The 17,871-nt window shown below is 26.7% G+C and overlaps 1 protein-coding gene across 1 annotated transcript; it reads right to left on the bottom strand.

Annotated features, from left to right (window-relative positions):
* Nucleotides 1-12,288: 12,288 nt before the first annotated feature.
* On the bottom strand, nucleotides 12,289-13,694 carry LOC114389378 (myb-related protein 308-like). The gene is made up of 2 exons (XM_028350039.1): nucleotides 13,457-13,694; nucleotides 12,289-13,200 (listed from the first exon to the last, which is right to left on the bottom strand). Exons 1-2 carry the CDS (start codon nucleotides 13,587-13,589, stop codon nucleotides 12,452-12,454), a joined length of 882 nt encoding a protein of 293 aa, XP_028205840.1. The 5' UTR covers nucleotides 13,590-13,694; the 3' UTR covers nucleotides 12,289-12,451.
* Between the last annotated feature and the right edge of the window lie 4,177 nt (nucleotides 13,695-17,871).

Genomic DNA, 17,871 nt, shown 5'->3' with positions numbered 1-17,871 from the left:
AGTTATCTTCCTCTTATATTATGCAAAAAAAATTTACTAGATAATTTTATCTAAAAATCCATAGTTGATTTAAGAGTTTTTATAACACAAATGATATTTTAAAAAAATTAAAATCAACTTAAAGTATTCAAAACCTTATTCATGTACATCACATATAATTAACATAGTGTATGCTTTAGAAATATGTGAAAATACAAATCAATATTTAATCTTATTCTTATTATTATTATTATTATTGTTATTTTCAATATATATATATATATATATAGAAAATGCTATTAACACAGGAAAAAAGGTTAGGAGACAATGTTTTTCCACGAATGGAAGATTATTTCTGAATAATATTCTTACTTATAGTGACATAACTGGTCATGATCATGACTTAGGCTGATACTAAACGGTAATTATTCATATAATGATCATAATGTAAATAAGTGATTCTTGTGTACTTACCACTTATTTGAGTACACGATAAATTTAATTTGCAGACTGGATTTTATAAAAAGAAAGCTACTATGACGATAATGTATAATAAAATTCAAAACTTAAAAAAATGTAATTGACCATTAATTTTAATTTGACTAAACCTAATTAAAGAGGAAAGCTAGTTTGATGATGCTGCGTGCGTGCGATAAGACTCAATACGTAAAATATGTAGCCGACTATACCGTGAAACGCATGCTCAATTTATTGTGCCACAAGGTCAAGAATATATTTTTATAATTTCATGTAGTGATGTAACTGTTCTATACTATTGGAACGTAACACACTCAATCGTCATGTTTAATAAGTAAATGTAATTTTTAAACATGACTTTGAACCTACTTTTGTATGCATATTGAACAGTTTTCAACCCCACAGTCCACACTTTGTACCCATTGGACCTGCATTAAAGGTACATTGCATAGACTAAACTCTTGTTTCTTTAAATTAAATTAATTAAGATAAAAACAAAACCATCTGTTTTAATTTGAAGAAGGCGGCATTTAACACGGACCCGGACCAAAGTGGTACATGCATGATAACTTATTAGTTTAACCAGATTGTTGGATATAATATATATCTTTTAAGATCAATAGTCAAGATGAGACTGAGTATTGTGTAGGTTGATCACTTTTTGATGTAGCCAGTTAAGTATGCAAATATGTGTTTATTGTTGTTTAATACTCACATAAAAAGGAGGGAAAAAAAACGATCGTGCTAACATGTTAATTAAAATATAACTTGGAGTAACAGAATAAAAAGATCAAAAGTAAAGAAGATAAGAGTTTAAGGAGAATAAGAATTGTGTGTATTATTTTTAAGAGTAATAGCCTATATATACTATAAATACAAATTAAAAAGATATGAGAATATTCATAACAAATTTAGGTTAGTTTGCTACGTAACCAACTTGTATAATCTTTCGCCGAGATAGGACTTAAAGATGTTAAAGAGGATTGAACTAAATTTATTTATTTAATTAATCTAATCGGGTTAGGTTAAGTTGAATGATTTAACCTATAAATTCACATAATTCATTATTAGAGTAGGGTTGGATTAAAATTCTTAACCCATTAATAAAACAAGTTGAATCTACTAAAGGGATAAAACTCATTAGTTGATTAAATTCATTATAATATGAATGACTTCAATTTCTATGAATAAACAAAAAATCAATCTAACTCAATTTATTTTTTAACAGGTTAAAAGTCAATTAGGTTTGTGCTTCACAGTCTACTCGAAAGCTTGAACCCATCGAATAACCAATCTTCGATGGCATCACCCACTAGTTGAACTCTCAAGCCCACCATTCCCACCAAACCAAAACACGCATCAAGAACCCAAGTCATGCAACACAGCAAGTAAAGTTGTGAACATGGACCAATGATCGAGAAAAGAAAACATGCATGCTTAGTCTTGAAAAAAAAAATGGCCACCAATGGCCTCCACGTATCCATTCACTACAACATTTATGGCCTACGGCAACACATTTCCTGGAGAGAAAAAAAACCATTGCATTAGGTAATAATAAGCAACGGGTTTTTCAGATGTTGTCATTGGCAGAAAAAATATTTATTATTTTAGACAACATTTTAAGATTGTTTTCTATATGAAATAGGCAACCTTTTTTGCCTTTTTTATTTTTATAAAACAGTTGTAAAGTTGTAAAATCATGGTATAATAAAATGTAAAAATTGTTCTATTATGCAACAAAAATTAGATTGCGTGATAATTTTTTATTTTTTATTTTTGCCCTCCAGTATGATATTTGGCCAAAACCATTTGAGTTCTGAGGCAGCTTTCAGTTCTCACGCAGCGCAGCACCGCACTCCGTCACGCACTGTACCACGACGCGGCGTCAATGATGTCGCACTCTGTCACGCACTGAACTCCATCGCGCCATTACGATGCTATGCGCTCCGTCACGCGTTAGTTTCTTTCTTCCTTAATCGCTTTTGCGCAGCTATTCTCTTCTGTGCCTTAGTCTCTTACCGCACTCTCACAGAACCCCAACGCTGAGGTAAGCTTTTGTCTCTGTATTTAGCTATTATGCTTTGAATTTTGTTTCTGTATTTCACGTTAGTTGCATGAAGAAACCCCATTGGACCAAACACAATCTTTGGCTCTGAAGTTCCTGAAAGAAGCAGTGAATGGTGCTTGGTTCCATTCAGTCTTCACTAGCCCTCCTCTCCTTTGCCCAATCATCAACGTTCCATTTACTTGTATATAGCTTCATAGATTGGTTCTTTGGATATTCCACACCCACACCCTCCAACTTCTTGAACTCCCTTATTGGTCTTCCATCAACATAGAATCTGAAAAGTAAAAGAATCCATGCATTGAGTATTGAATATTGAATATTCCAATGCAAGGTTGTATTATTCTGGAGATTATGAACTTACACAACAAGTGCAGGATTCCAGAGAAAGGAATAGGTGCGGAAATCTGTAGTTGGGTCTGTTACCTTTTTCTTGTGTGTGTACAGATTAGTATGAACTGTATCAGGATCACCATTCAGATTTCCTAGGAACTCAAAGTCTAACTCATCCCAAAATGATCCTTTTGAACGTAACTGCATCATTTAGAAAATTATACATTAGAAATAGATAGAATCAAGCTAAATAAAGTCATAAACATGCAATAGGAGTATGAGTCAGTGTGTGATTTGTGTCATGTGGGTTAAGCAAGTCATTAGTGACCAATGTGTGAGTTTTATTTTTGAAATCTGATTGGGTACGTACATGGCACTCTTGCAGTAACAGAAAGGCAATTGAATTTTGGGGCTGGTTATGGTGTCAAGTTTTTGTATGTATTTGGGTTTTTTTTTTTGTTTATTTGGGTTTAAACGGGATTGGGAATGATTTGAGGTATTTATTTGTGACTCTCTACCTAGGAAGTGGGGACCAAGCTTCTTAGATGAGAATATCATATCGTGGTGAAAGTGTTTTGCAGTTTGGGGATACTAAAACATTTTTTCTATTTGACAAAAGGATGTTTTGTGTGAGATGCTGTGTGTGTGGGACCAAGTGTCTAGGTGAATGGTATATTAAAATGGCTTGTGGGCAGGTTTTTTTTTTTTTTTTTGTGTTGGGTTAGTGGGGGGTAGCGTGTTTTTGCTGTGCTGCTTACTATTTATCACTTTGAAAACTTAGAATTCTTATCTTCACACAAAGTGCTAGTGCGTTGGGCCTGCCTCTTCCCTCATCTTCCGTTCACTTTGTGGGTCAATGTCTTCACTCTTCTCCTTTTTCTTCTCTCTTTTTTACTAATGGATGCTTATTGCTTAGCTCAAATGGACAACTTAGATAATGTTTGTTAAAACTTAAAATCATGGCTGAGTTATTTTAAATCATGGCCATGATGAAAACGAACAAATCTCTTTCTCGTACCAAACTGAGATAATTTCAACCCCATCCACCTGCATTTTTTATACCTAACATTGAAACATTCACTGTCCATAATCATGATCCACAGTCTTGGATAATTTATAGCCGGAATGTCTCCATAAACTGCATTTAATTCAGCATAAGGGCTCGGATGATCAGATAGAAAAATTAAAATTATGGTCTGCCATTCTTCAATTGAGATAATCAATATAGTATACTATCAAATAGCAACATATAGCAGGGAGTAATTGTTTTCTTAATAAGCAAATATATATATATATATATATATATATATATTTGTTTAAAACATTTTGTTTCTCTGTTCAAGTTAGGATACTTATTAGTATGTTATTTTGAACTTGTTTGAGAAAATCTAAAGAAGAGAAACTTATATTTATGAGGTTAGACAGTGGATTTGGAACCTCATTATTTTTTTCCTTTGATTTGAATTTATGATATTGTGGTTGAGTTTTTTAATAGATTCTACTTTGTCTACTATTTTTTAACAATAAATATATGTGTTTACAATTATTTAATGTTATATATTATTTTTAACTTTCTATAATTTCTTTATTATTTTAGTGAAATTCTTGTCCCAATTGATAAACAAATGAATGATTGTTTCTATTCATTACGTTTTAGATTATCTTTTTCTGTACATGTTGCCCCTTTTAGTTGTAAGAATATATTTTATACATAGGATGATTCTCACGTGGACTGCAATACATTTATTTTTATATATATCTTATTTGTCTTGTGTTTGCTATGCTATATACAATACTCTTGAAAAGTCTATAAAGCTTAAGATTGCCTGTGTTGTGGCATGCTATGTTAGTTCATTAATATGGACTATGGAGAATGCTATCACTTTTTGTGCTTTTGTTTAAACTTTTTTATTAATAAAATTCATTATTTATTGATCTCCTTTTTTCTTTAGATGGATGTTGCTGGTAACCAATGAAGATCAAAACTTGGAATCAAGTAGAAGATAAAGAATATTGTTTGTATGGTGATTATTCTTAAGTAACTTTTGATGTTTAATCTCTTTTTGGTATTATTATCTTAATAGTTGGCTAAGAATTATTATTGACATTATGTTTGGGAAATACATTAGAGACCCAATTAATTGCTTTCATTATCATGACTTTTAGTTTATCACAAACTAATTTTGGTGATCAAGTTATTAATGATATGGGGGCACTATCTTTTTTTTTTTCCTTCACTAGTGTGGATACAAAGTTATATTTTTATATTGAATATTTGTTAATTAAAAAAGAATATTCGTAAGTCCAAAATTATTGTCTTAATTATAAGAAAAAAATGTAGTATATTCGTAATTCAAAAAATATTATTCCATTTAAAAAATTATATTTAAGCTTAATTATAATAATTATATAACCAAAAACAATGTTTTAAGTTTGTTTCCTTTTGATGATACAGTAAAAAATTGTTCTTTATTTTATTTAATACAATGGTTTTTATGTGATGCGTTTTATTATTACATTGATAAACCGTTAATGTGGATAGTTTTATAAACCGTTTTTTTATTTCATTTTATACAATGATTTTTATGTGTTGCATTTTCTTACTAAGGTGATAAACTATTCTCATAAATAGTTTTATAAGCTAGCTGTTCTCTTAGCCATACCAAGGGTAACAGTTTTATTGTCATAGTTGTCTTTATGAAAAAGACCACTCTCTTAGGAATGGGCAACGCCTTAGATACCATGTTTTTAAAACCGTTCTTGTAGATAGAGAGAACGGTTTTTGTGTAATGGGCAACACTTTGTATGTGTTTTCGTAGAGGAAAAATGTTGAAGTGATTTTTGCTGCAGCTTAATTAGCTTCCTTCAGACTTGGATTGTTTTTGGGTCGCTATTGAACCTACTCTAGCTAGGCTCGTATCAGTCGTCTAGAAATGCCTTATTTAATTTAGCTGTCAAATATTTTTAGTGCCAACAACAACACAAATTAATATTCAATTCAAGCCTTTACTTATGAAAGCAAAACTCCTTATTACTACTTAGACCAATAAACATTGATATTTTCATCAATAACTATGTCATCACTTGTATTTTTTTTTTTTTAAATACTGCACACATATTAATAAATCAAACATAAATAATTTTCTAGAGCTTTCTTCTTTTAAATATTTTCAGGTGACGCACATGCGAGTAATGATATTATCTATCCTTTTTTATATATATAAGAAACGTTTGTAATCTATGTTTACAAGCTTTTACCTTTGGTGATAGTGAGAGTTGTAGTAAACCAAAACTAGTTAATTACGATGCTCTCCTGATTGAAGCTACTGGAAGAAAAATGCTGAGAATATAGTATATAGTTTTAGCTTAGATGAAATTAAGGACCGTCGTTTCTGTGGTGGGGTGGTTTTGTAATTAAGTATAGTACATTTTATGTTTTGTACCCCATTTTTTAATAAACTTGATCAATACTTGTGTCAAGTTTGGTTTCTTCAATGATATATATTTAGCTTATAAAAAAAACAAGTTTAGACGAAAGGACATAATGCATAATACCACCTTGACTTCTAAATAAGCTTAGCTAACTACACTGATATTGTCCAGGACTCCAAGTTATGACTTATGAGAGTGCCAATCAAGGCAGAAAATTGTATCTTCAATATGTATTGTCTTTGCTCGGCAAAACAAAATTATCTCTTTAATATATGTGAACAACGTTTTTTAATTTTAGGCTATTATGTGAACATTGATTTGGATGCAATGGATTTAGATGAAGTTGATCCTCCTAAGGGTGTGATACTATACAATTTGAAGTAATGCTACAAGCTAGTGACAGTTATAGTGATGACCAAATTGCCTTTCAAAAAAAAAAAAATAGTGATGATCAAATTAATATGGTGATCTTTTGCACTGTGTAGCTTAGTTATTAAATCTTGGTTTATTTGGTTGAAATGATAAAATTTATAAATTCAAGATTATTACATGGAGATAACTTAAACTATGCTTAAGAAAATAACTAAATTTAGAATTTGGACAAATATTATTTAGTTGCATTATTGCATATGGATTGATACAATGAAATTTGATTCATATATACGAATTAGTAGTAATTAGTAACTACTTGTTTTATAATTTCATTATGCTTATCAGGAAACAATATATTATGAAAAAAATAATTTTTTTTAAATACTTGTGACAAAATTTAGTGTTAGCATTCCATCCCAAATATGCAAAATTTGGGACCATTTTTTTTTTTATCAATTTCGTTGCAAATTTGTGACCAAAATTGTTATATAATTTTGCTTCCTTTTTTTATATAAAAAGTGTGAATGAGAAATAAATTTTAAAATTATTTCCACAGATTTTGGGCCAAATTTTTCTAAAGAATAAAATAAATTAGGTTAAACTATAATTTTCATTCTCCTATTTTCTTAAATTAATAATTTTAGTCTTTTTATTTTTTAATTGAAATATTTCATTTTTTATTTTTAAAAAATTCATCATTTTAATATCTCATTTTTCAATTAAGACATATCATCCTTTATTTAAAAAAAACATTTATAGTTCCTATGTTTAATTTCAAAAGTTAATTCGTATACTTCATTAATATTAATTGACACATATTTATTTATTAATTGAGATATTTGGTCCCTTATATTTTAAAATTTCACAATTTTAATCCTCCATTTTTATATCGAGACATTTCCTTATCTATTTTTAAAAAATTTATAATTATTGTAATTTCAAAAGTTGATTTGTATTACTTGATTAACATTAAATGATATGTGTGTCTCATTAGTCACATGACAATTTTCTTAAAATTATTTAATTACTTATAAACTTAATTTATATAAATAAAGAATTAAAAAGGTACACCTTCAACGTACATTTGAAATGGGTAACGAAGAATTTTTTACAAGTGAGAGATGAAACATTTTGTTTAAAAAATAGGAGAAATAAAACTGTAAATATTTTAAAAGTTTTTTCTAACAAAAAAAAAAGAAGTTATATAATATAAAGGTACAACGGGTACCGACAGATGTGTTTGATACTATTATATTGCAAATCCAAATGCTAAATAGCAAAAGTTTCATCACGAGGCTACATGTAGGGGACAGCCAAGTTTGTTAAGATACCCTTCTTTCTTCTTTCTTTTTTTTTTTGGTTTATGTAACATGCATGGATCTTTCCTGTTCCATCAACGTTTGTGGTGGCCTTAGCCATTTTGGTTTTGTTTTCGTTTTTGTTTTTGCGAATATATATATAAACAAGATTCTGGGGTTATTAGTGTTCATATTCATTGGTTCAGCGACTAGTCAACCAAGGCGGTTACACTTTTGGCCGAAATCCATATTCAAAGAAGTGTTTATTTATCCTTTCTGTTCTTAACTTCAAATATAGAATATGTCTAATAATTAAGTGAAAGACAAGTTTTTTTCTTTTTGTTGTTTTGGTTAAATCAACTCCGTGATGGATACGTACAGAATTTTTTAGTTGGGGAGACAATATTCATATACATAAATCAACATTTAGTTTATGGATCATAAATATTAAATATTTATTTTATATAATTAAATTTAAATAATAAATAAATATTTAATATATAAATTACATTATAATTATATTTCATAAGAAAAAAATAATTAAAATATACTATTGATAATTTAGTATATATGATTTAAGATTATTATTTTGAATTTAGAATGATCAACTTAAATTATGATTTAAGATTATTTTTAACTATTGATAATTTATTTTGAAAAAAAAACTATTGAAATTTAGTTAAAAGATGAATATAAAATAATATAGGTTGAAAATGACAATTAAAAAACTTAAATATTAAATATGTGTGTAAATATAAAAGAGAGGTGATTTAAAATGAATGAGAGAGATTTTTTTTATTAATTAAAAATATAGTATGTAAAATACACATAAAAATGAAAAGAAATATGAATGTTTAATTGAGAGAATAAAAAGAATGAAACTGAAAATAAAATTGTGTATTTATATTATGAATAGACTTATTTTGTTATAGACTTATTTTGTTATATTTGATGTTATAAGAATAAATAATAGTTATACATATCTATTACATAAATAAAATTAAAAAGTTAATGGGAACAATTGACCCATAATGATGAATGTGCATCTGTCCCTCACGTTCACTTACAACAAAGTTCTTAATTATAATTAGTTTTAAAAAATAGTAATAAATATTTGTAAACTAATAGAATTAAATCTATATTAATAGATAGGTTAAAATATATTTTTGTCTTTTTATTTTTTAAGTTTGCAATTTTAGTTCATTTATTATTTAATCGAAATATTTCGTCATCCACTTTTAGAGATATTGACGGTTTATTTTTATTAATTATTTTTTAATAAATTAAACTTATTAACAATTAAATAATTTCAAAAAAAATTATGTGAATAATAAACAAATTATGTCCGTCAACCTTTGAAATTGATCATAAAAACTAAAATTATAAATTTTTTAAAAGTGTAAACAAAAATATCTTAATTAAAAAATAAATGACTAAAATTACAAATTTTATAAAAATGAAAAATAAATTGTCTTAATTACAAAATGGAGTAACTAAAGTGTCAATTTGAGAAATTAAGAAAACAAAAATTATATTTTAATTTAATAATTAATATAATAATTTCTCGTCCCAAAATAAGTGTAACATTTGATGAAAAATTTGTTTCAAAATAAGTGTTGTATTTAATTTTTTAATGTAATATTAATTATTTTTTTACTAATATTCCTAATTAGTATTATTTTAGTTTTTTTAAGTAATATTAATATTAAGGTTAATTTTGCAAAAAAAATCATCTATTTATTAAATTTCTTTTATGTGTAACCATAGTTTGCCCGGGGGAGGAAGTAGATTTTTTATATAACAACTTTTAACTGTTTTCGAAGTTTTTGTATTTTTAATTATTTTTCATAAGATTTTGTCTCATTTTAACATTTATCCTCAATTTTCTAAATTTCTTTATAAATCCCCATGCAGCAGCAGCACCGTGTATCAGTAATGCAAGATTGAAGATTCCCTAGATCAGGGAAGACAGAATAAATAATATTACAGTATTTAATTGAATAAAGAATTTGGATTTAGTTTCTTGAAATTCAAAAATTATTACTTAAAGGCATTGAAATTCATCCCGTTTGCCAGAGCACCGTTTACCTGCTATGGCAGTGTCGGTCCGTTAAATCTGACAATAAATCAATAAAAGTATAAAACCCTTCACGATGGTCTCCTCACAATTAATGCTAAACGCATTTACATGGTCATTATCAATGTTTAGCAAAAATTTAACCACATTAGTTTTTAAATATTTAATTAAAATATTTAAATTACATAGAGTTTTGATTAAAATCACAGGAGTTTACAAATTAATTTACAGGGAGTTAACAAAGTTATTTTCATCTCAAGTGATGCAATACTAATAAATATTTTAACTTTTTTTCTGCAAATAATCTCAAACCGATTTTTATGTTAATTGAAGTTTTAGTTTTACAATTTTACATATACACTCCTGCCGCAACTTAACGTTATTATTAATTCTTATATTATAAATTTGAGTTTTTTTCATTTTTAAATGAAAGCATATTTCACTATATTATTTTTTCTTCTGGTAATGCATATGATGATTTTTCCTCAAAATGTTGCTTATACGTCAATTAGTGTCTCTATATATCTTTCGAGTCAAGTTTGCAGGCCTTCTCGTTTGAATAAAAAGATTATTTTGACTAATTCTAGATTATTAATAGACAACAGAAGCAAATGTTTGATTGAAACCAAAATGTTTGGGAAATGATTTTATTTTTTTGAAAAGAAAACAATGTTGGTATGATGTACATGTAGTCATTGTATTGTAGTGACATCATATATCGTCTCAACATGAATGGATCTTAGTGGTGAAATGTTTAAAAATATTATTATAATTTAACTTTTCCACGTAATATATTACTACAAGTAATTAGCACTAAAAAACAACTAGTGCCGAACGAGGTATGATTACCTCGTACGCAACTATTAAACTATATATCACTTCCTCTGGCTGAAATTTCAGACGAACTCTTAAAAGATGCCAGTTTCAAGCACTACATGCCTGAATGTGGAAAAAGCAGATAACAAATCTCAACTTATATATACAAAAGAATGCTGAATTTGTTTATAATATGAAATTAAAAGGCCTCATCATAGAACTAATTTGACACTTATATATAGTTTAAACAAAAATATAAGAACAGATGAAGTTGTTGTTCCTGCCAAAAAAAATAATAAGATAGAGCTGTTGTTCCTGTAAAAAAATAAAGATGCAGCTGTTGTTGGCCATCTATTATTGCAGAATCTGATGTTAATATAATAGTTGGTGCTATTTCAAATCAAAGACGTAGGTAACATTTCTTTAAGATGCAATTTTATTTTTTAAAACATATTAATGTTATTAATGTGAAATATCTAATGACTTTATCTATGATTAATATATGTTAGAAAATATTTTTTGTTATATTTGAAGACAAATTCAAAAAATTAACAACAACTCACATTTTATTTAATCTATCTAGCCAGACCATCTTGACAGGAAGTAGTATAAATGTTAAGGTTTTTCATCTATGATAAAATTCCATAAGGAGTTAATATATATACTTCTGTTTTTTTTTTTTAAAAAAAAAAAAGCACGTGAGAAGCAAGCTTCAAACATCTCTGTTGAATAAACGTTTATTCACTTTCCTAGAAAGTTAAAAATGACGAGATCTCTGTTCACATGCTTGGTGGATCTCTGTCCATAGTAAGCGTACATTATCACACATTACAAATATCATAATTTTATAATGTTAGTACAAGTATCATAATTTTATATTAATAACATAATATAATATAGAAGTAAAAAAGCACAGTATAATAAATAAAGTAATTAAGTATAAGTAATTAATGTGTTGAAATTAATATCAAAATTTTTTGGATACTATTTAAGTTTAATTTTTGATAAAAAATAATTTTTGATCGAATTTTACTTATATTTCAATTAAACTCTAAACCAGTCAAAATTCATTTTTTCTTAACGAACAAAAAAATTAAGAAAATAAAAACAATATTATATACAATGTTATTGATGCAAACTGTTAATTTATCCTATTATTATACAACTTAGATAATATAAATATATGATACCTTCAACTACCGTTAAAAAATTGTTATATCAATTAAGGTAATCCTAAGGACTGGTTTATTTAGTTGGTGAATGTCAATTGTTTTTGCAGTGCATCTTACACAAGTGAGAGATTATTAAATGTACAAAAACCAAGATGAGATTAGATATGATCAGAGGATATAAATTATACAAATATAAAGTAACATGAGTGGTGGATCAATATCGCGCGTCAGCATTATTCTTTTCCTCCAATTATTTACTTTTTTAGGTAAAAAAAAATTAATTGAGTTAGATGGCGATATTTATTAAAGACAAAAAAGATCTCATAACTCAGAGATCATTTACAGATATATTTACATATGATCTATCAACAAAGTTTATATGTAAGCAATGTGATCTTCATGAACTGAACAAATCTTTGTTGATATTCTTTTAATCTAATAAAGATTCTGCAAATGAATTCAGTTCGAATTGGCCATGGTCCATGTTCAAGAGCTGGAAATATTCTTCATACAATTGCTGTAGGTTGCCATGATCTGTGGGAAAATAAGAGTGGCATTCAATATCTGAGACGTTGACTAAGTCATGGTCCTCACTGAAGAAGCCAAAACCATCACTTTCTTCTCCCACATTACCAACTTCACTAACCACGTTTGATTCTTTTGTCACGGGGCTTTCCTCCTTCTCTTGGCTTGTTGATCCACTAGCTGAATTGGAATCAAAGGTGAAGGTGTTACTATCCGTTCTTTGTAAATACATTGCCTTCACTCTAATTGGTTTTGGTAGGTAAACTTGTGTCTTTGGCGGCTCATCATTTTCTTTGCCTTTGTTCTTCTGCTTGTTCTTTTTGCCACCGTTCTTCTTCTTCTTCTTCTTTTTGTTGTTGTTGCCACCATCACTTGCAGCCTCTTCTTGAGGATTCTCTAACATTTTGTGTGTGTCTGTGTCTTCTGTTCCTTGAATTTTCAGCTTTTTGCTTAGATGGGTGTTCCAGTAGTTCTTTATTTCATTGTCTGTTCTCCCTGGTAACCTTCCTGCTATGAGGGACCATCTGTTTCCCAAAAGTGAATGCATTCTGATTATAAGATCATCTTCTTCTGGTGCTATGTTCCCTCTCTTTATGTCTGGTCTCAGATAGTTCATCCATCTCAATCTACAACTTTTTCCACATCTAAGAAGCCCTGTATATTCAGAGTTATGAATCAGAATTTATTCTATCCGACTCCAGCATAATTTTTCGGATAAAAGATACATGTAATTTTATATTATGAATTTAATGATTATACACATATAATTATATACTGTCATTCAATCATATATCAATATTAATATAATTATTATAAAAGTTACACATAATAATTTGTGATCGAAACCAGAACATGAGACATCAAATTGAGAAATGAATTGGGAAAGTTGAGCATCTAAAACCTTAATTACCTGCTTTTTTGGGTAGTGATTTCCATTGGCCTTCTCCATGAGCTTGGATATACTTGGTAAGCAATGCATCTTCTTTAGGAGTCCATGGACCTTTGTGCAACCCCACTTTGGAACAACAAGGAGCCCTTCCCATTTTTTGGCACTCTCACTCACTTGAACTATGCAAGAGAAGGGTCCTCTCTTCTCTCTACCTTTATAGAAAGGTAGCAAGTACTGAAGCAGAGCACCTAAGATGCCAACACCTTGCTCCATTTATATAATAGTGGAGATGTACCAATTTTTATTCATTTTTTAATCTATATCATGCTATGGACGAAGACAATTTGAAAGCCAACAGTGGCTGCTATTATCTATTCACATTTTCCCCCTACTTGTTTCATTTCATTTACTTAATATTTTTTATGTTGAATAACGAAATGGTTGTTGGATAGTGATGTTTGTTTTTGAAAAATAAAAGGTTTCAGGTGAGAAGGTACTGTCTTTATTGCAAATTACAGATCAAATTAAGATCGTTTATAAATGGAAATTTAAATTTAAATCAGTCACCTGTAGTAATAAACAGTAAACCAGAAGGTATCTTGAGTAATTTTGTTATTCTCAACAGATTTTTAGATCATTAGCTTGCTTGGTTGGCTATCAAGATTCTTATATTATTTGGGTTTTTTTTTTAAAAAAAGAAATATGAATATGATACATATAAAAATCCATACAACAATTTATACAAATTATTTTTTTATGTTTATCTCTCTCAATTATTATGACATTTAAAAAATAATATACAAAAGAGATAAACGCAAAAAATATTATCTTACATATTGTTGTACAAATTATATTTCTTAAGAATAATAAAAAAAATATAATAATAAATTTATTGATTTTTATAATAATTATCTTTAAAATTCATGTTTTTCTTATAATTTAGGCGTTTTTTTATTAGAATTTTTTTATTTTCAATTAAATTATTCTTTTTAGGAATAAGATTCTTAGAAAAAATTATAAAATATGTTTGATCATCATTTAATTTTCCTAAGAATAATATGTTTTTTTTTTGTCAATTATTATGAGAAAGTTATTTTTATTCATAAAAAAAAACTGTTTCTTAACGATAAATGTATATATATGACTATTACATTCAACATGAAACTTGTGGTTGACAGCAAAAACATCTATCATCTCATTGATAATTCATTCGAGATATTTTCTTACAAAGTTCTGTTATAGTCAATTATAAAAATATATATTATTCACAAAAAAATCATTTATATTGATGATAAATCATTTTAATTAATTTTTATTTTTATTTACTAAATATAAAAAATTTGTTTGATTATTTGGTAAATAAATTTTAACATTTTTTAGTAACTTTTAATTTTTTTTTAAATATTATTTAATTTTTTTAAAAACATTAGTTTCTAATTTTTTATATTTTATCCTTAAATATTTACTCAATTTCCCTCTTATCATTTTTAAATATATCATTTTATATTTTTTTCATCTATTTGAATGGTTAATTTTATTAAATATTTATGATTTGATAAGTTAACTTAAAATTTTCTGACTACCAACTAATCTTTTTAACTTCAAACTAATTTTTTTTACTGCCTAACATACACTGACATAAAATCTTTAATCCTATTTTAACTTCTAAAAATGAACATAACTAACTTAAAAATGATTTTTATGTAAAGATAAAAATGCACAAAAAAATATGAGATATTACGGTGAGTTTTTAATTTAACCTACTTTAATATAAAGGCTAAAAATATATTATTAATTAATGAACACTTTATTTTTTTTTATAATGATAAAAATAAAAATCGAATTAAAATCTTTATGTATCTACTAGGTCAATCTATCCTAATGGATTAACATGTTTATCTTCTACTATTATTTCTTGAATTTCAGCCTCTTTTTTTCCCACAAATTTGATTTTTTATTATTTTAATTATTTTACTTTTGCCTATTCATTCATATCAACACATTCACGTCAACATTCTATTGTTATGTTGATATTTTAGTTAAATATTAAATATCAATTTAACGTAATGAAGTGTAATAAATATCAATTCACGTAAAAAATATACAATAATAAATAATAAAAAGATCAGATTTATAAAATAAAATGAGAATAAAAAATTAAATAAATTACAATAAAAACCAAAGTGTAATTAAAGTAATGAAGTTAAACATCAAAAAGTTGTTACCAGTGAAATTGAATCTGAAATCTTAAATAAGATATAGAGTTCAAATTTTGTTGGCACAAAAGTTATTAAAAAAAAAAGACTCCATTAACATGTTTTTAAAAAAATATTAAAGTTAGATCAATCATGATCCCAATATTAACACTACCGATAAAAACAAGCGGAACAAGTTTTTTCTTTTTGTTCTCTTTCTGGCGGCATCAGATCAGGCTGCTCTCTCTGTCGCAGCGTCAGGCTGCTCTATCTCTCTTTCCGGCAGCGGTAACAATATTTGGAAAAAAATAAAAAATACAGAAATAGCACTCGTGAACATTTTGGTTTATTTTATATAATAAAATATTATTAAAAAGACTTGCGTCATGCGTGCTCCATTGACAGCTAAATTATGCTGTTTAATATAAAACCAAATCATATTTTTCGTCCTCAATCTTTTTTCTTTTTCTCGTTTTTTTAAGTTCTTCTTCTTTTTTTTTTTTGCAAACTTTTATTTAATCTGTAGAAAATAAATAGTCATTTTTATTTTTAAGTGTTTATAGAACATTGACAAATTCATCTTAGATGAAAATTTAAATTTTAGTATTCATCTATTAATTTAAATCTTTTAATTATCGTTCCTGTTAAATAAATTGAATCAAAATATTAATATATTTTCGTTTGACTAATGTATCAGCATAGATATTAAAAAATAAAAATGACTATTATTAAAATGACTTGCATCATGCGTTCTCCATCGACAGCTAAATCATGTTGTTTAATATAAAACCAAATTATATTTTTCGTCCCCAATTTTTATCACATTGGTTCTTCTACTTTTTCGTCAACTTTTATTCGGTCTATATATTATGTTATTTGCCCACATGTTGAAGTACGTGCCAATTATGTATTTTAAAATGTTTAGTTTTTTTTATAAGTTTTATTATTTATTTTTAAACAAATAATTATATACATGACTCATTTTAAAACATATATAAAAATCAATACAACTAGAATTGTTCAACAATTAGATTTCACTAAGTTTGTTATTCAATCTAATCGAAATTTTATAACCAGATTGGATTAGATTTATCCAGATTTATTGACAATTAATATTTAATTTTTTTGTGAAAAATAATTTAGGATCGAATTGGATTAGATTTATTGTAAAACATATAATATTTAGTTCTTTTGGTGATAGTGACTATCAATATTATTTATAGGAGATAATCTTATTTGATGTCATTTTAGGTTAAACATTATGGGTTAAAAAAAATTGTAAGTACATAATTATATATTAAATATTTAATAATATTTTAAAACAACAAAGTTGATATAGTATTCTATTATCTATATAAGAAAATTTTAAGCTAACAAAATTACAAAATCAAATTGTCTTGGTTTTTTGGTGAGGGACTAAATTGGAGTGTTTTTTCAATTATTTTATTTTAAGACTCATCCAATCTTTCATTCTTAAATCACTTGGTTAAGAGACACAAAATATTATTATTTGTGTTGATCATTATTTGTTAGATTAAGTAGTTTAACATTAATGACTTGATATTAATAAATAATAATAATGTATAAAATAATATTAAAGAAACATAATATCATAATTTAATAACACTTCAAAATTAAAACTAAATTTTTAGGTTTTTATGATTCAAAATACACAAAAATAAATCAAATATACATTTAAAGTACATCAAAAGAATATTTTATATTTCTACTTGTTTTTAATTTAATTACGAAAAACATGTTAATTATATGTAATATTTTTTTTTTACCAACGTAACTTTTTTTTATTTTATAAAAACTCACAGCAAATATTTTTTATTGATAGGTTTAAAGCTTAAAACTTATCAACTTTACTCAAGTTAGTCTTATTTTTTTGTATCTTTGGAAATCAAAGATAATTAATTATTAAGAGAATAATTCAAAGATAATTCCTTTTACAACAACTATTCAGTTTATTTGAACCAATGTTGCTGATTTATTTCTATAAAAAAACAACAATGCGGTCAATCTATTAACAATGACAATTTGTCCTTTGTCCTGTCTTAACACAACATTAAGTCTTCATTCTCAAACTCATAATTGCGTACACTGTCTCTGTAAGATCAGTTATTAATTAAAATTTTAATTAAGTAGGCATTAATGTATGAGTTGAACTTCCCCTCTCTTTTCTTTACCAAAAAATTCCTCTTGTGTTACATATAAATTTTGCTTGTAAATAAATAA

This window comes from Glycine soja, chromosome 16 (assembly GCF_004193775.1).
Source record: "Glycine soja cultivar W05 chromosome 16, ASM419377v2, whole genome shotgun sequence".
In the NCBI taxonomy this organism is placed as follows: Eukaryota; Viridiplantae; Streptophyta; class Magnoliopsida; order Fabales; family Fabaceae; genus Glycine; species Glycine soja.
The sequence above is the reverse complement of the archived record's forward strand: the minus strand, read 5'-3'. Positions and strand labels throughout refer to the sequence as shown.